Consider the following 16,694-nt stretch of genomic DNA (forward strand, 5'->3'; position numbering starts at 1 on the left):
CATCACAACTTCCCTGAAAAACTGAGTAAAAGAATGATACTGCATGTTTCTGCTTTTCTTAGTATGTTGCTTACCAGAGAGATATGCAAACATTAATTGACCTATAGTGTTTGAGAGAATAAATGGAAAAACAGTTACTATTAGTTTTTCAAGAACTGAAATAATATTTTCATAATTACAAGGTTTTCATGGATCTTCTAACAAAATTTCTGTAGTTGAGACACAAGTTGGATCATATACCCATAAATTGTGCTGCCAAAAGTGATTGATAAGAACAAAGGCTTTTGAAAACTTTAAAGTTTGACAAGAATTTAAATACAAATTTTTGGACACAGCCTAGAAGACAGAGGTTGAAAATGGAGACATCCAATTTTTATACATTATAAGGCCAAAAATACTCTCTCTGATAATTTATACTAAACTGCTTATAACACATCCCACAGGACTATTCTCAGGGTCATTGATAACAAGAAATCAATTCCCTGTTGAAGTAGAACATCTCTTTTAGCAAGATAGCCAGCTCTGCTTTAAAGCTGCCTCTGCATATAATTGACTATTCTAACAAACACAGCATTATGACCTTGAATTTGACATGCTGTAGCGTCCAGTTTAAAATTATGTTATTCATTTATATGCTGGACTGGGATGTTTTTTTCCCCAATCAGAGGATTCAGGTCTCTTTGAAACAGTATTTCCATTTTTATTTGGTCAATCAAGTTGAGTTCCTACTGATTTGCTAGAAAGACAAAAACAGAGAAGAGGAAGAAGGGGGAAAAGAATGCCATAATCTTCCCATCTACTAGCCCAGCTCATTTTAATACCATGGGAGCACTGTTTAAATAAAAAAAAATGTTCCATGCCTCAAATCCCATGTTGCAGATTTCAAGTAGAGATTCATGGTCATTTTTTTTTAATTGAAAAATATTTGTCTAAGGAGAGAGGAAGAGCTGAGTCTTTCCAATTCCATCTTGCCCTTTGTCATTGAACAGGAAGCAGAGTCTGATACTAAACAAGAGGGCACACTCACATTTGAGAGCTCAGTGGTTTTCTCTACATCATTATGTGTGCAGCTTCAAAAGCACAATTGGAAACCAGCAATACTGAGGCTCAAAACCAACTTTGACCTCCTTATGCTCAAATGCTTCTGCAATAAAGAAGTCTGAAAATCTTTCCTAAAAATCCACCATCTTTCACTACCCTCTCAACTGCTTACAGCCTTTCTATCAGTTCCATTACCAATCATTTTCTCTTCTTTCGGGCATGCAAATGCAGTTCATACAGTCCTGGCAAGCCATGGGCACAAATACATAGCAAGGATTGTGACTCCCTGCTTGTTGCATCTCTTCTGCTTGTGGTGATTTGGAACACAATGGAAGTCAGAGCTGCCAGCAGAGACGTTCTTAGGAAATGGGAATGGAACAAATTACCCACTTAACACAGCAGAGACCATTTTGCTGGACTGAAGTACAAACCAACAGGGTTTTCATGAACAGGACTTGAATCAAGTTAACACAGTTCTCCTCTTTTAGAAAGGGATTTTCAAAACACATTCCTAAATGTTGGCATCTGAATAAAAAATTATCAGAAGCAAACATATTTATAGTTTGTAGCAAACTGCTAATCATTAACTGAAATTCACCAAGTCCCAATCCAGTAAAAATGGTGCAGTGTATGATGTCTGGAATTATTTGAGAACAGCTTTCCATTTGCCTGTTTCAAAGTTCATTCTACAAAGGTACCAGTGGAAAGAAGTTGACAGAATTTGCTCTTTAGATCACATGTGCTCTATGGACTGCTTTCTGCAGGCCTATGAGAGACAGAAGGCCAGATTTATTACCCTGGTTTCCATGTGATAGCTTGTTTTAAGAGATAGCCAGAAGTGTGACAATAATGCAGTATGTTAATACTTCCTATGAAAGAAATTAATGGATGCAAAATTCAGAATTTGCAAATAATAATAAAAAAAAAAATAGGAAGATATTTCACCATAGGTGGAAAAGAAAAAGAAAAATGAGAATTAAGAAAAATGATACTGAATAAAAAACTCTTTACTATGAGGTAATGCACAGTAGGAAGTTCCCTGAGAATCAGCTTGTAGCATTTTAGGTACACAAGAAATTGAACAGTTAAAGCAAAACAAAGAACATAAATGATAGCTCAGAGCTTTATTTATCCAATCAGCAACTTTAGACTGTGATTTTTCTACTAGACTTGCTTAAAAATTTCATAACTATTGCTACTCTTTGAGTAATCCATAGAGAATAAGCTTTTGCACTTACCTTGTTACAGAATAGCAGGATTAGCTTTTACTTTTCTGATGAATAAGGCCCAAAAGTGTCCCAGCTAAATAAAATCCTGGCAGCATTGCATAATCATCAATATTCATCTGCCTGCTATTTCAAGTAAGCTCACAAAATGGTTAGTTAAAAACATAAAAAAATCACCTGCAGAGCAATCGTGGTGTTCTTCGCAGGATATTTCCCCACCAGTCCTTGTTCTTTGCGTTTCTTGAATTTCCTAAAGTAGTCCTGTATCAGGAAGGTGGCATAGAACTTCCCCACGGTTACCTCATCATCTAAATGAACAGACCAGACAGATCTCTCCCAAGTCAGCACATTTATCAATAGCCTGTACACTCACATCTGATTTGGGGGGAAAATATGATGGGTGCAACAGGTACTACGCTTCCAGCTTACAACAGTGGAGCCTGTAAAGGGCCCAAAAGCAATGTTTCAGCAAGCAGGTTTGGTTCAGTCAGTTAAGTGAACTCATCCTGATAAAAGAGAAAATACAGTACTTGACCAAAACTCATGTATTGCTAAGTTTCTACCAAAACCATAAACAGGTTTGTATATACATAGAAGCTGAAGTAGTGGCTTTAGTTACTTGGAGTAAATAGATTAAATAAAACCTACTATGCCTCACATACACTGATGTTCATAAGAGTGACTCTGCCTTTTTTTGTCACTGCTGAACCAAATTTGCTTGTCAGTGTATGTCTTGTGTCAGCTCTGTAATGCTGAAAGGAATGAAAATAATTTCCATCAGTGACTTTAGTACAATTCAGACAACAGGCAAACAGCCAGGGCAGTAAAATGTAGCATTTTTACAGAGTCACTGTTGTGAACAAAATCCAAATTTGAAAGTTCCCAAAGGCAGATGCCTTGTGAGGATTCCAAAATGACCTGGTTCATAGCAGGTTAAGAATGGATGGGCCCATTTATGAATGCATTGAATCATTCAGCTGGGCAAGTTTGATCTCTCAGTGACTAATGCTTGCCAGAAAACTAGAAATAGTTTTCTATTCAAAAACATTGCTTTTGTTGTCACACACTTTTTTCCCCTAGAGTTATCTGACGTGAAGTTCCATTTCCCTTCCTGCTGTACTGTTCCATCTCCCCATATTTTTCAGTATCCAGAGGCAGATTTTGGCAAGAGGATTTCTGGCTCCTGTTGCACATTAAGAGGGGCCAGTGTGGTTTAGGCATCAACTGTTATTCTGTCCAGTCATGACTTGACTGAGCATGAAAATCTAACAAGCCCAGACACATTTTAACACACCTCTGTTAGAAATTATGGGTTTTTTTTAACATTTGATTAAAATAGAGTGTCCATGTATCTTATCAATAATATGTGCAAATGCATCTCACTAAAGAGAGTATTTGTAGTACTATTTTTACCTGTAATGACTAGTTTTTATAATTTAAATTGACTTTCTTCTTTTAGTGACTTGCTGTCATCAAGGAGAGGAGGGTAGGGAATCCATTCCATGGACAATACTTTTTAAATCCATTTTTACCTCTTGGATAAAATTTATGTCAAAATGAAACCTCTACCATGCAAAATCAGCTCCTCTCATTATAATGTCTGAAGTGGGCTGTGTGCATGTGAGAAAGTGCAATAGGCTTTAACTGCAGTGAAAATGCACCCAGAATGTCTTGTCTCAGCAGTTTGTCTTTAAATATAACAAAACAAAAATAGTTACAATTTCTTCAAAAGATACTGGTTGGGAGACCAGTCTGCTGCAGGAAATATTTTAGCATATTAAAGAGCCTGCTCTGCCAAACTCTGACAACTCCTCAAGGGTCAGAGCTCTCCAGTTCCTGCTAGGAAAGGAGAAACTAGCAGGAAACATCAGGAACAGCTCACAAGAAATGCTTACCACCCTATGGATTCCATCTCAGCAATAAAAAGCTTTTTAATTGACTCCATCAATCTCATTAATAAACTTTTTGTGAACATTTGCTTTGATGTTCACCTGTAATCTTCTTTTGCAGCTCTTCAGGAGACTAATGGTGCATTGTACTAGGACGAGATCTCTTACACAGCAGGTAACATAAACTTGCCTCCCCTAGTTCAGATCTGCAACGTAGCTCTGGTTTAACTTCCCAGATAAGCCTTTCCCCATCCTTCAAACTATTTCATTTCAAGTATTTGAACAGAACTCATAAGGAAGCGAGTTAGCAAATGGCTCCCAGAAAGAACAAGCACACAGAAGTGACAGACTCGTAACAAACACTGCTATGGGTTGCACTCAGAGCATGTCTCACGTCAGGCTATGACACTGCACCACCACTGACTGTGCCTGAGATGACAACACCTGTGAAACAGCAGGATGCAGAAACAAAGGGCCCTTATTGACCACTCTGGATGTGCACCAATTTTTCATCAGCACATCAGACAAATGCACTGCCAGTTTGCTGGGCTGTGCGTGCCCAAGTCTGTCTGTGTCCCCGCGGTGCTTGCGTACGTCACAGGCACAGCCAGGCGTTCTGCAGACACGAGCACACAGCAACCGATGCCTGGCCAAGGGGAGCCAGCCTTGACTCTGTTTTCTGAGTAACACACATATAGCCAGATATAGACAGGTAGAGGAAGGCAGCTAAGCATAACTGACCACAGAACAGACAAATTGCTAATTACAATTAGTGACGGCAATAGGAATCGTTTTGAAAGGAAGCTCTTGGAAGAGGCAAAAAGTACTAGGCAGGATTAAATGAATTTTCAGATTTTCAGGTGGAGACTGTGAAGCTTAGAGAATACAGGTGAGTCCTTCATGAATTTTAGGTATTTCTCTTACTCTCTAGTCTCATTCATTCATTCATCAGACATTTGACTGGCATTCTATGTTTTTGCAAAGCATTTTCACCTTTCTGTACTGAAAACATGTTGCTAACTATTAACAGTCTCACTGAGTTATAATAAGTTATTTAATCAGTACCAAGAATTTATTGTTTATCTCTAGTGGATCTATTTATAGTCCAATGGGGGAAAAAAAAACCCCTTGCTATACTGATTATTTTAATTCTGCTCTGCAAATAAGTGTTCTGGAGAAAAAGCCATGACACACAGAGGACCCAGCATTCAGTAATATCAGCACAATACTGGAGCAAACTACTATAAACTGCACCTCTCAATAATTTCAAGTGCAAGTAATTTTAACATATTGAATTTAAATGTTTTGTTGACTTATATTGAAGAGAATTTTCCCTCTCTTGGGAAATTGTTATCAGCTGTCACTGGTGCTAATTCATAGACAATTTTCCATTGAATATTAAACATCAAAACTAATTTCTATTGTACACTAAGCTATTTTACACTCCTATGGCATAAGAATGTAAACTAGCTGTATTTCTCTTTTTTTCTAGGTGGTTTACAATATTTTCAATTTTCAAGTAAATCATAACAAGGTCCGCAGAAGAACAAAGTAAACTGGAATTGAAAATTCATAAATCTGCAGGACTTCCCAACACATTCCCATTATACTATATGCCAAAGGCATCCTATTTCCTATCAATTGAGCACATCCAGGTTTCCAGCCTTCCAGCTACACTGAAGAGCTACATTTGCAGAATAAACATTAGCAATGAATTTTAGTATAGCTGAAAATGAATACACAGCTTATACTCAGCAATGAAATGAAGCTGAAGTTAAGAGTGAATTACTATGTGAGATTAGTTCTAGGAATGTAATCTGTACAGGTTCTTTGTCAGATTGATTTAGGCAGGCAGAGCTCACTATTCTGAAGCATGCGTGTCTATTTCAATAAAAATGTAGGGGAATAAAGTTGGCAAGAGGCAACGCTAATTCCATGCCACCACCCTAAAACAGAATTGCTTCAGAATATTCGGAAAGACTCATAGTTGAAAGGAACAGAGGCTGCAGAAAAAGCTCAAGCACATAGTTACAACAATAACAAAGCGATTCATCTATGCCATGCAAGCATTTAGGTGTAAGGCTAAAAACAACAGAGTAGAACACAAAAGTTGTTTTAAATGTGCAGTATCAGTTCCCCTTTGGAGAGCCAATTTAGTCAGATTTTTGGCTTCATCCCCACTGTTATCCAGCAGCAAGTGGCTCCTCCAGCCATAGAGGTGTTGCTGCTGCTCCTGGTGATGCCAAGAGCGGGCAGTGCTCCTCGTCCTCCTCCTGGCACTGAGCATCCCCTTCCAGGGCCAGGGGCTGGAGTCTGAGCAATCCTGGGACCTGCCATAATGCTCTGAAGGTACAATAAACTACAGGGAACACCAGGGGATTACCATGGATCTGAGGATTGGATGTCTGGGTAAATATACCCTGGGCATGAGTGACAGCGAGACAGATCCTGCACCTTTAAAACTTTAAAAAGCAAGTAGAAAACAGTCACCTAAACCTACACTACAGCATAGTAATAAAAATGTATATATTGAAAAAGGCTAAATATATATATCAGAATATATATATTTACAAAGAGAGATATTGACATGTCATTTTATGGCACGTAAGAACATTTAATAAATGTGCCTTGTAGTTCTCGCAAATGTTTGGTGTCATTTCAATTCAGATATCTCTTTAAATGGGCCACAGTCATATCTCAGTCTTATTGGCATAAATCTGAACCATTTCCATCATCTGTGCAATGGCTCTGGTTTAGATTAGTGTAACTGAGCTAATTTAGCTTCTTGCTTTATTAATTTGGCAAGAAAAAATTTAAGCTGGCAATTATTTCTTCTCCTCCCAGAAATATTCAACATATACAAGCAAATAAGCTATAATGTAGCATAGTACAAAACATGGTGTTTGCTCAATGCATTGAAATCAAGCTAGTTTATTTTGCTGAATGATTTGAAATCAAGACTATATTTGGGTCTAATAAGGTATTTTTTTCAAGTAAGAAAATAAGCATAACATTTTTTTTCCTCTCTCTCTCATTTTGATCTAAGTTTCACTTATCAGTCCTCTATGTACTGTCTACTGCAATAGAATATAATTGTCTCAGTATTTAATTTGCTGTTGTTCGTTCTTCAATCACATTATTATTGCAAAATTTAGCTGTTTTATTTCTTTTCTTCCTGACACTCTAGAAAGACCAACATGCACAGAGAACAGCACATGGCAGAGTTTATCGGACTGACCGCCAGCAGGAGGGACAACTTGGTCAAGTAATTTCATGCTTGTTTTCTTCCATATTTTCTTTATGACTGCTCTAAGTTCTTCATTGGCTTGCTCCAGGTTACCTGTGGCAAGGAAATGGCAAAAGAGAGGATGGCAAATATGGTTCAACCAGCTGCAGTGAATGATCCTTTGGATATTAATTAGCTGTATAAAATTAGAGACTGTAATATAGGTCCTTTGGGGCAAACCCACGCTATGTGATGTAGCAGACAATGCCCCAGCTAAAGGGAAAAAAGGGCATATGACAGCAAATTCCTTGTGCTTTCAAATCCAGCTCTGGAGCAGAGCTTCTGCAGAAGTCAAAGGTGATTTCCAGACCTTGGCCTCACTCTGTCATTTCTTCTGCTTAAATTGTCCAGAAAGCGATGACTTTTTTTTACAAGCTACTTCTTCCTTGATCCAAAGCTGAGCCTTTATTTACTCAATCACAGTAATTACTCAGTTGTACAGGCTTGAAAGTTCATGCAACTGAATACTGAGCAGTTTTTCACCACCTGCATTGCTCACACAATGCCCAAGGGGCTTTATTCTAGGTTTGTTATTACCAGCAGAACCCAAATTCTCCTGAGAGCAGCAGAAGAAACAGAACCAAAAGCAGTAAAAAATGGCAAAAAAAATTTGAAAAAATGTGTAAAAATAGAAAGATCTTTGAAACATCCCACTATCTTTAAAAACCTTTTCCTCTTTAATGTAAATGAGAGAAATCTATTCAACCCAGTCAGAACTGGCCTCGACCAGACTGGGAATGTTGCTTTCAAGTGCACAAAAGTTGCAGTTGCGCCACTGTGGGATCCAAGGCACTGGGCTAAAAGATAGAGAGGAAGGAGCACCTTGCTTGGGCAGGATGGGAAATTCATTCATTTCTTGCAGTAGAACTCCTACTATGCCAGTGCTGCACGTTTTTATCTGACCTGATGAAAACAGAATAATTTCTGAGGTATCTTTGGCTCTGGCCTCACCATCCCTTTGCTTTCATTTTCTAGCAAAACATTCCTAGCAACAGTGAATACAATCCATGACCCAAAAGCAAACCAGATGCAGAGAGACCAAGGCAGTCCTACTCAGAACCAACAAAGAAATAAATTGTAACTTTTCCTCATTGTGCTTTCAGACAAGGGCAGTAAAGGCTTTACAGTGAAGAGCCTTACCTTCTGTTTTTATCTTTAGAGCAGTCCTAACCAATGCAAATAAAGTAGCATTGAACATGACGGTCCCATCACTGTTTAATGGCATATTCATGGCTACTAACCTCTGAAAATGAGAAAAGGAAAATAAATTTTTATGCTGCTTTCTTTGAAAAATACTCCTGTAATGTTAATTTTTGAAAAGCTGATGTATTCAAAGAATAGTATTACTGAGAGGAATATAAATTATGTAAGTTCTTCAAAATAAAGTTGAGTTTTCCATCCTAGCTGTGTATAATACAGAGTAATTAAGAACAATAATGCTTCTTTGTGGTATTAATTTCATACATGCTTATGCACAAGTTGAAACTGTACAGATTTCTTGAGCTATTTAATGAGCTAACTTTCAAACACTGAGGCCCAGTTTCTGACTGAGTCACACTGTGCCATTACTAAGGACAAAAGCAGTTATATGAGGGCATGGACTCCAGCTGCAGCTGTGTCCCAGGTCTCCCAGGGGTCCCTCATGCTCCTCGAAGAACCAGAGCACCAGCTGTGAATTGTCTCAGCCCATTCATTCCTCAGGTAACTCTTCAGTGATGGTGTGAGTCTCTTATGCCAGCTACACTGAACTGCTGTGAAAGGGGCTTTTCTCTTTGGGTCAGTCCATCCCTGCATCAGAGTTCTTCTAGAGCAGCATTGCTGTGACCCTGTCTGCCAAAAGGACACAATTTCACCTATCAAAATCTTTTCCTAATGTCTGACTTGAATTTTCTTCTATTCTAGTTTAAAAGCATTAATTAATGGATAATTGATGCTAGCCTAGGTAGAGGTTCGATAGAGGTTTGCTGTAAGTAAACCTTGTGACATTGAGTTCCAGCCAGAGGTTTACATGTCAACTTTACCTGTTTATAAAACAGATATACAAGGAATCCAAATGACAGTACTGTTGTAGCAATCCTTCAATTAACAGGTTTGATCTTATCCCTAACAAAATTGCTAAAAGCTCAATATCTGTAATTCTGAAGTCATCAAATAATGTAACAATCATTCCGCTCCTTTGCATTGCTTTTCAACTTTTACATTAAAATGCCATTGATCCTCGTCAAAATTACACGTTTTGCCTGACAGATTCTATAACATTTTAAACTCCCATTAATTTTCTGTCTTCTTGCTGCTACATATTGTCACATACTGTTATTCACTCCAGCCTGGTTTATCATCCTGCAGTCAGACAAAATCAGGTGAAACCCACCTTGCAGGCCACTCGGTGAGGGCATAACTTGCCAAAACCAAGCGGTGGCTGAATCCGTCTCAGCAATGTCACCACATCAAGGTGCTTTATCCTTCCCCTAGAACCAACACACATCAGTTAACAAACATCCACTCCCAAAAAATACACCCTGTTCTGCTTGGATTGTTTTTACTAAATAAACCATAGCAGAGAAATGATCTAACTTACTTTGCTTCAGGGTCATATTCTGACCATATTCTTTTGAATTCATCCAAATGGTGGGGGCCCAGAATAGACCAGTCACGTGTCAGATAATCAAAATTATCCATAATGACAGCCACAAATAAGTTTATAATCTAAAGAAAAAAATTAAAATAATTAAGAACAGTGTTCCTTGATTATTTTGAATTTTGTCAATTCAGTATGCAGTAGCTTAAGAACTCAGGTAATCAAAAGTTTTTGGCAAATATCATCAAATATCACTGAAAATATTTGCATTTAACTAACTGGAAGTCTATCAAATAATGACATGACAGGAACATGGTTCTACTTTAGAGTACTCAATTTTTTGACATAGGTTACAACACAGTTTTGTTTCTCTTTCTCAATTTACCAGATCCCACTACATCAAATTGGAGAATGGATCCAATACACACGTTATGACACTGTGTACATCTCAGGAATAGGATTCAATCTCATGACAATACATTTTGTTAACACAGGTGACACAGAGCAACAGAACATATGTTTACATCAGTTCACAGAATTTTGTTGGACCAGCTCTCCTTTTGCAAGGAAACAATTACTGTGAATAGAACAAATCAACCAGCTTATACCAGACACCTGCTATGAGGAAAAACCTATTTCAATGATTATTTCAGAGAAAATAACCCATTTCCACCACAGATTAGGGTGAAAGGTTATTGTTCACGTCTCATGTGCCACACATGAGGACACTTGTAGAGACACAAATCCAAATTCTGCTAAGTTCAAACAAAAAACCAGCATTAATACTCAGTCACGGGAATTGCAGCTCCATTATTAATGAATATTTAATGGGACCATTGAGAAATGCATGAAATAACAGCTATGAAAAGATTGCTAACTCAGCTTTCAAATGTACAGCCAACCACCCTGCACACATGTGCAGTCAGAAGAAAACCTCACATGTGGGAATTTAGCATCATAAAATAGTTTGGGTTGGTAAGGACCTCTAAAGGTCATCTACACTAGTTCCCTGCAATAAGCAAGGACATCTTCAGCCAGATCAGGCTGCTCAGGGCCCTGTCCAACCTAACTTAGGATATTCCCAGGGATGGGGGTCATCTACCACCCCTCTGGGCAACCTGTGCCAGTGTTTCACCACTCTCACTGTAAAAATTGTTAGAAAATATAGGATTTAACACTGTATGGAAAAACATAACATTGCCAAAATATTTTGGATGTTGGATTTTCAGTCATTCTCTCAACTCACAACTCTTCCTTCAGAAGAAAGCCAAAATGCCAAAGTTCATTGCTGTTAATAAGCACAAGCTAAACTCACCAAAAATGCACAGAGCATGTAAAAACTGATAAAATAAATGATGGCAAAATTGCTTCCACATGTGTATTCTTCCCCAGGATTATAATCGGATTCTGGATCACAGCGCTTTCCAGGCAAACATGCCAACATGATTTCCTGCCAGGCTTCTCCAGTTGCACACCTTTATAACGCCACAAAGATAAATTCAGCATTATTTGATCAAGATGGATTAAAAATGTACTCATTTATTACATTCTGAGAAAACACTGGAAGGTGCACAAGCACAAATGTGAAGACAGACTATGAACATTTCAGAGCAGGAGCTAATTAAAGAAAAGTGCAGAGCAAGTTTCAGAACTGACAAGCATGATTTTGCAGACACATTTTATAAGGTAGACTAATGCACTTAGGCTTGCCTGTAAAAACTGTAACCCCAAACTGTGATTTACAAGTTAAATATTTATTGCAGTGGAGTTCCTGTGTATAAAAGCAGTGTTGTGTATGAAAATCTGTCATAAAATTTCAATGTACATATTTGTAAAAGATGAGATTTTGGCTGTGGTTGAAGAAATACCTGTCTCTAATTTCTAATTCTAATTCTAATGCTATTGCAATTTTTTTCACATTTGCATAAAGCCTGTCTCAAATTAAGGTTTACTCACCTGAAGAGAAGAAGCACAGCTTGGGGGAAAGTCTGAAAATTGTTGTTTCTGTTTATTTGATTGTTGTCCCTCATGGCCACTTTTCCAAATACCTACAATAAACCAGAATTTTGACTCTCATTCCAGTGACTGCTGTCAGAGGCTGTAGGCCTTGCAATCTAAACTTCCTTCAGAATCCATGAAATTTCATAGAAACATTTTCATTACACTTTAGATTTTTCATATAGTCATGTAAGTGCAGTAAATGTATCACATATACAAGGAAAGGAAAAAAAAAGCAGCACATCAAGTTCTCTTGTACCTTTTGGAATTTCCTGATCAAGAAAATCAGAGCCAAATAAAAAAGCTCTGCCTTATACATAGCACCACTATTGAAAGAATGTTTCAACAAGCAACTTAAGAAACAAATCTCAGACAAATCTGTGCTGTTGTTTAGTGCTAAAAAAAATTCTCTGATTACCTGCATTCCAATGACAGCATAGATGAAGAACAGCATGGCAATCAGAAGGGCAACATAAGGCAGAGCCTAGAAAGGGACAGGTGAATTGTCTTTTAATAATCTCACACCATCATTTCTATTTCCATTTGCAAAAGTCATTTCTCTGTTCCACACAGATTTTTCCAAGGTTTTTCTTCCAATTATTACCTGTCACTTAATATTTGCTGCATGCACTACATACCAGCTTCATTGTATTTTAAATTACTTCTGCCAGAAATCCAGTGGGAAGATTAGTGTTTTTAATTTTATTTTCATTACTAATTCTGACAACACAAAGATACCTCTTTCTATACAATTACAGAGTTTCATTAACTTCACATTTATCAGTTTTCAGGAGCAATGATTCAAGTATCTATTTCGCTTCTGAAATTGTTTTTTTGTAAAAGATGTGTTAAATTCTTCTTTTCTAGTCATCTAATAAAAATGTGTGGAAGCATGAGACCTACATATGTCAAAACTATCCCATCTCTTTTAAATGTACCAAATACCTTTTCCTGAAGTACCACAGAAACCTCACAGTACCAACTAACATTAAATGACAAAGAATGTTCCTCAGACTCACAGAAGTAATCAGTGAAATTAATTTTGTCATTAGTATGAAAATATATTTAAATATGTCATTATTGATAACATGAACTTAAATATTTTTGCATTCTACATGGTATTGCTTCATAAAATTTGGTGTATAAGTGGTTGTAATTAAAAAGTAGATTTAAATAAATTGTGCTAACCTGAAATGACTTGATAAATGTCCAGAGTAATGTTCTGATTCCTTCTCCTCTGCTCAGCAGCTTCACCAACCTCATCACACGGAAGAGACGGAAAAAAGTGATGGAGATCCGAGCGCTGTCCTCAGAGTTCTGAAGAGCATCATGGAGAAGTCAAACCAAATACAAACTCAAACATGCAACACTTCCAGAAAAACAACATAAAGTGCAAAGGTGGAAGAGGTAAGATTTGGAAATGTATCTTGAGGGCCTGTTCACCTTGATAATCATGATATGAAAGGAAAGATTACATGCTGAAAACACAGGACCTGCAGAAATGCTTCACACACCACATGCATTTCCAAGTTTTCTGCTTTGTTAATAGGATCGCATTGGGTTTGTTTGTAATAGACTCCAATAGAACACTGACAATGAATGCAAACCACTGCATAACACCTTTGCAGTCAGACAGGAATGAAAAATACAGAAAAACTTGGTGGAAAAAAGACATGGTAAAAAGAATAAACTCAAGTATAGGTAAAAACCACTGGGGTCACTTTACTGATCTTACCCCAGACTCATCAGTTGTGACTGTTTCAGTTGGCTTTGGCTTTAAGAAATTAAGAACATTAAATATTAAAATCAAATTAAAGATTAAAAAAAAGTTAGCTTAACCATAAGCAAAATTAAGAACATTTTTAATTTCTAAAGGTAAATGAACATCTTTCAACTCAATATATGTCCTGGACAAAACATTAATTCCCTTATGAAACCATCCTCTTATGTTGGCTAACTCATGCTAAAACACTTTTATCTGACTCATAATAAAATCTGCTGGTATAAAACATGTTTAAAAGAGTCAATGGAAAGTAAATACAAAATAAAATATTTGCTCCTAGGTAGGCCAAAAAAAAAAAAAAAATTAGCCATCAATTTTCACAGGTTGTATGAAATCATAGCAGGAAGCCCAGCTAAAACTCAGGAACCTTGGAGCCAAACTAGCCTTTCAAGGTCCTTTTCTGCTCTGCCTTTTTTGAAGAATAATTACTCCATCACTGGAATCTAACCACAGTCAAGTAGTTGTATTTTAGATGACACCAGGAGCTCCCTTACAGAGAAGTTAATTCCCCTGAGGTGGCTCAGTGATGAGCACCGAGAGTGCTCAGCAGGGACAGCTCCTGCCTCTGCCAAAGTGCCAAACATTGGCAGCCCTGCAGGCTGACCCTGCCCCAGCAGTGCTCCTGAGGAGGCAACATTCAAACTCTCACCACCCCTGAGCTAACAGCATCAGGCGTGGAGAAAGGGATCAGGATTTGATTGATGTTTTGGAATCACAGATCTGCGCAGCCCTCAGGAGCTACAGGGAGCAGAGAGGCACGCACGACTTCTGTTCACAGAGCCAAACTCTGTGTGCTGTGAGGAACATCTCACTTTTCTCCTTTATTCTCTCTGTCTGATTTTGAAGAAACTTTCCTGAGAGCCTAAATGGTCACACACCTTGCAGAGGAGGCAGCAAAGCTTAAAGGACCAACGTTCTGTGCTTGCTTGACAAACTTGCAGCAGCTTCTTCCAAAACTGGAGTGTCTTTAAAACATTTATAGCAGTAGAAAAAACGGGATTCTGATGTTAGATCCCAGTGATGAGTCTTACCCTCTTGCCTAAAATATCCTCCTTTGAAAGGAGCACCTTTGAACAATTCCTGTCCTACAGAGCAGCAGTGAACACGATGCCTCCCCAGCGCTGCTCCCAGCGCACTGTGGATGCACACTCAGTGCCACACCCCACCTACTCAAATCTCACATGCTGCTGCTACCCAAGATAAAACTTGAGGAGAAGGAAGGGAAAAGAATTGTTGAAAATATATTATGTGAACATATGATGGTAAAGAAAAGCAGCAAGAGGTAGTACTTTTTAAAAATCAGATCATTGTTAAAATATTGCGTTCTCTATCACTTTTTTTTCCAAAAAAAAAAATAATACAAAGGCATCACTAGGGGGAAATGAGGTAAAAATAACAGTTTGCTCAGCTATTTGCAAGTTATATATGGACACATTAATGCCCTGCCAGGATATCAATATATTCTGAAACAAAGAGTTTTTTAATTGTATAAGGGATTATGACTAAATGTATGCATTAAACTAACCAAAACCCAGATCTCCTTATTAAACTTCAGCAAGCAGAGTATTTGTAAAACCAGCTGTAACATCTAAACTTTCTAAGAATTTATATAAAACAGAAGGAAAATCTGGTTTTATGGGAAGACAACTGATTCGTTAGAAATTCCCTGTATATTTCAGCAATTTAAATAAAATCAAAACATTATTAAGGAAAAATTCATTATCACAAACACCATAAATGTCAAAATATCACAGATCATGGAAGCAATCTTGCAAAGCTTCCTACCTAAACCAATCCCAAACCTGCACCAGTGCACACAGACCCACACTGACTTTTTAGGACAGAAAAAAAAATCCATCTAATCTAAAACTAAAGAAAAAAAGTTTAAATACACCTTCTGCAAATGAACCCTGAAATGTCATATTAATCTCTGGTGACTGACTCAGGTTAAGCTTGATACTCTTCTAAATAGTGACCAAATCACTTAATTTGCTTTGGTATTTTGTACGCTCAAAAACTGAGCATAGTATTTGACAGATAGAGATCAGATTAAATTACAATATCATCACAAACTGACACTTGAAAAAATGACATAAAATTTTGGGGTTGGCATTTGGGAATTTTTCCCACTATGTTTTATTGGGAGCAGGATGGGGCCCCAAATAAGTTAGCCTCAGTATTAGGATGGCAATATATAATGGGACAGATAATACCAGAAAAAGGATACTTGGTCTTCCATATTTTTATTTAATCACATTTCCAAATGAAAAGAATAATGAGTTTGCATTATGACTTGGTTGTAAAAAAAAAAAAAATCTCTAAAGGAAAAGGCAGTAAAAACAACGTTTTCTACATATAACTGTCTTAGTAATTACTTCATTCTCACTTTTAAAAGTGCAGAAGTCAGATTACCCCAACTATGTGATCAGTTCTACTGGAGCTGCTCCAGAATAGTGATCCCTCATTTTACTTTTTGTCAGGAGGTCACTGAAGGTATTTGTGGTTGCACAGTGGTGTATGCCCAGGACTGCCCAGTGCACACTCCTCTCACAAATCTCTTTCTCAGCTTCTTTGGACTAAGAAGTCCCATTTGCCTGTTTCTGATGGCTGATCTGACGCTGCTGGGGAGTGTTAGGATGTCATATGCAAGAGATTACAAATTACAGACACTGGAAAGTGCAGGCCAGTAATAAAAAATAAAAACATTTTGTTAACAAAAATCAAATTGTACAATAATGCCAAGGTGGAGATAAATTCTAGAAACAAAGTATGAACATGAACTCCCCATACAAGAGGAGTTTTTCCTACTGGAGCTGAAAATATTCATCACTGGGCAAGTGTTTTGGGTTCAATATTTTAGAGTGTATCTAATTTTTTACCCTCTTTGGCATTT

The 16,694-nt window shown here is 37.5% G+C and overlaps 1 protein-coding gene across 22 annotated transcripts in view; it reads right to left on the reverse strand.

The window, feature by feature from the left end:
• Positions 1-16,694, reverse strand: part of CACNA1D (calcium voltage-gated channel subunit alpha1 D) — a 168,727-nt gene that overhangs the window by 19,436 nt on the left and 132,597 nt on the right. For 12 of the 22 annotated variants that reach the window (XM_086846684.1, XM_086846697.1, XM_086846690.1 and 9 more), the window contains 10 exons: positions 13,754-13,792; positions 13,207-13,335; positions 12,437-12,502; positions 11,977-12,068; positions 11,336-11,495; positions 10,021-10,148; positions 9,814-9,910; positions 8,583-8,685; positions 7,395-7,496; positions 2,445-2,575 (listed from right to left, as the gene is read on the reverse strand). In XM_086846684.1, the coding sequence (XP_086702810.1) occupies positions 2,445-2,575; positions 7,395-7,496; positions 8,583-8,685; positions 9,814-9,910; positions 10,021-10,148; positions 11,336-11,495; positions 11,977-12,068; positions 12,437-12,502; positions 13,207-13,335; positions 13,754-13,792 (1,047 nt within the window). The remainder of the gene's footprint in view (positions 1-2,444; positions 2,576-7,394; positions 7,497-8,582; positions 8,686-9,813; positions 9,911-10,020; positions 10,149-11,335; positions 11,496-11,976; positions 12,069-12,436; positions 12,503-13,206; positions 13,336-13,753; positions 13,793-16,694) is intronic. The other 10 variants (XM_086846699.1, XM_086846702.1, XM_086846693.1 and 7 more) reach the window with 1 other exon arrangement.

The sequence above is a fragment of the Cyanistes caeruleus genome, chromosome 11 (assembly GCF_971803275.1).
Source record: "Cyanistes caeruleus chromosome 11, bCyaCae1.hap1.1, whole genome shotgun sequence".
NCBI classification, from domain to species: Eukaryota; Metazoa; Chordata; class Aves; order Passeriformes; family Paridae; genus Cyanistes; species Cyanistes caeruleus.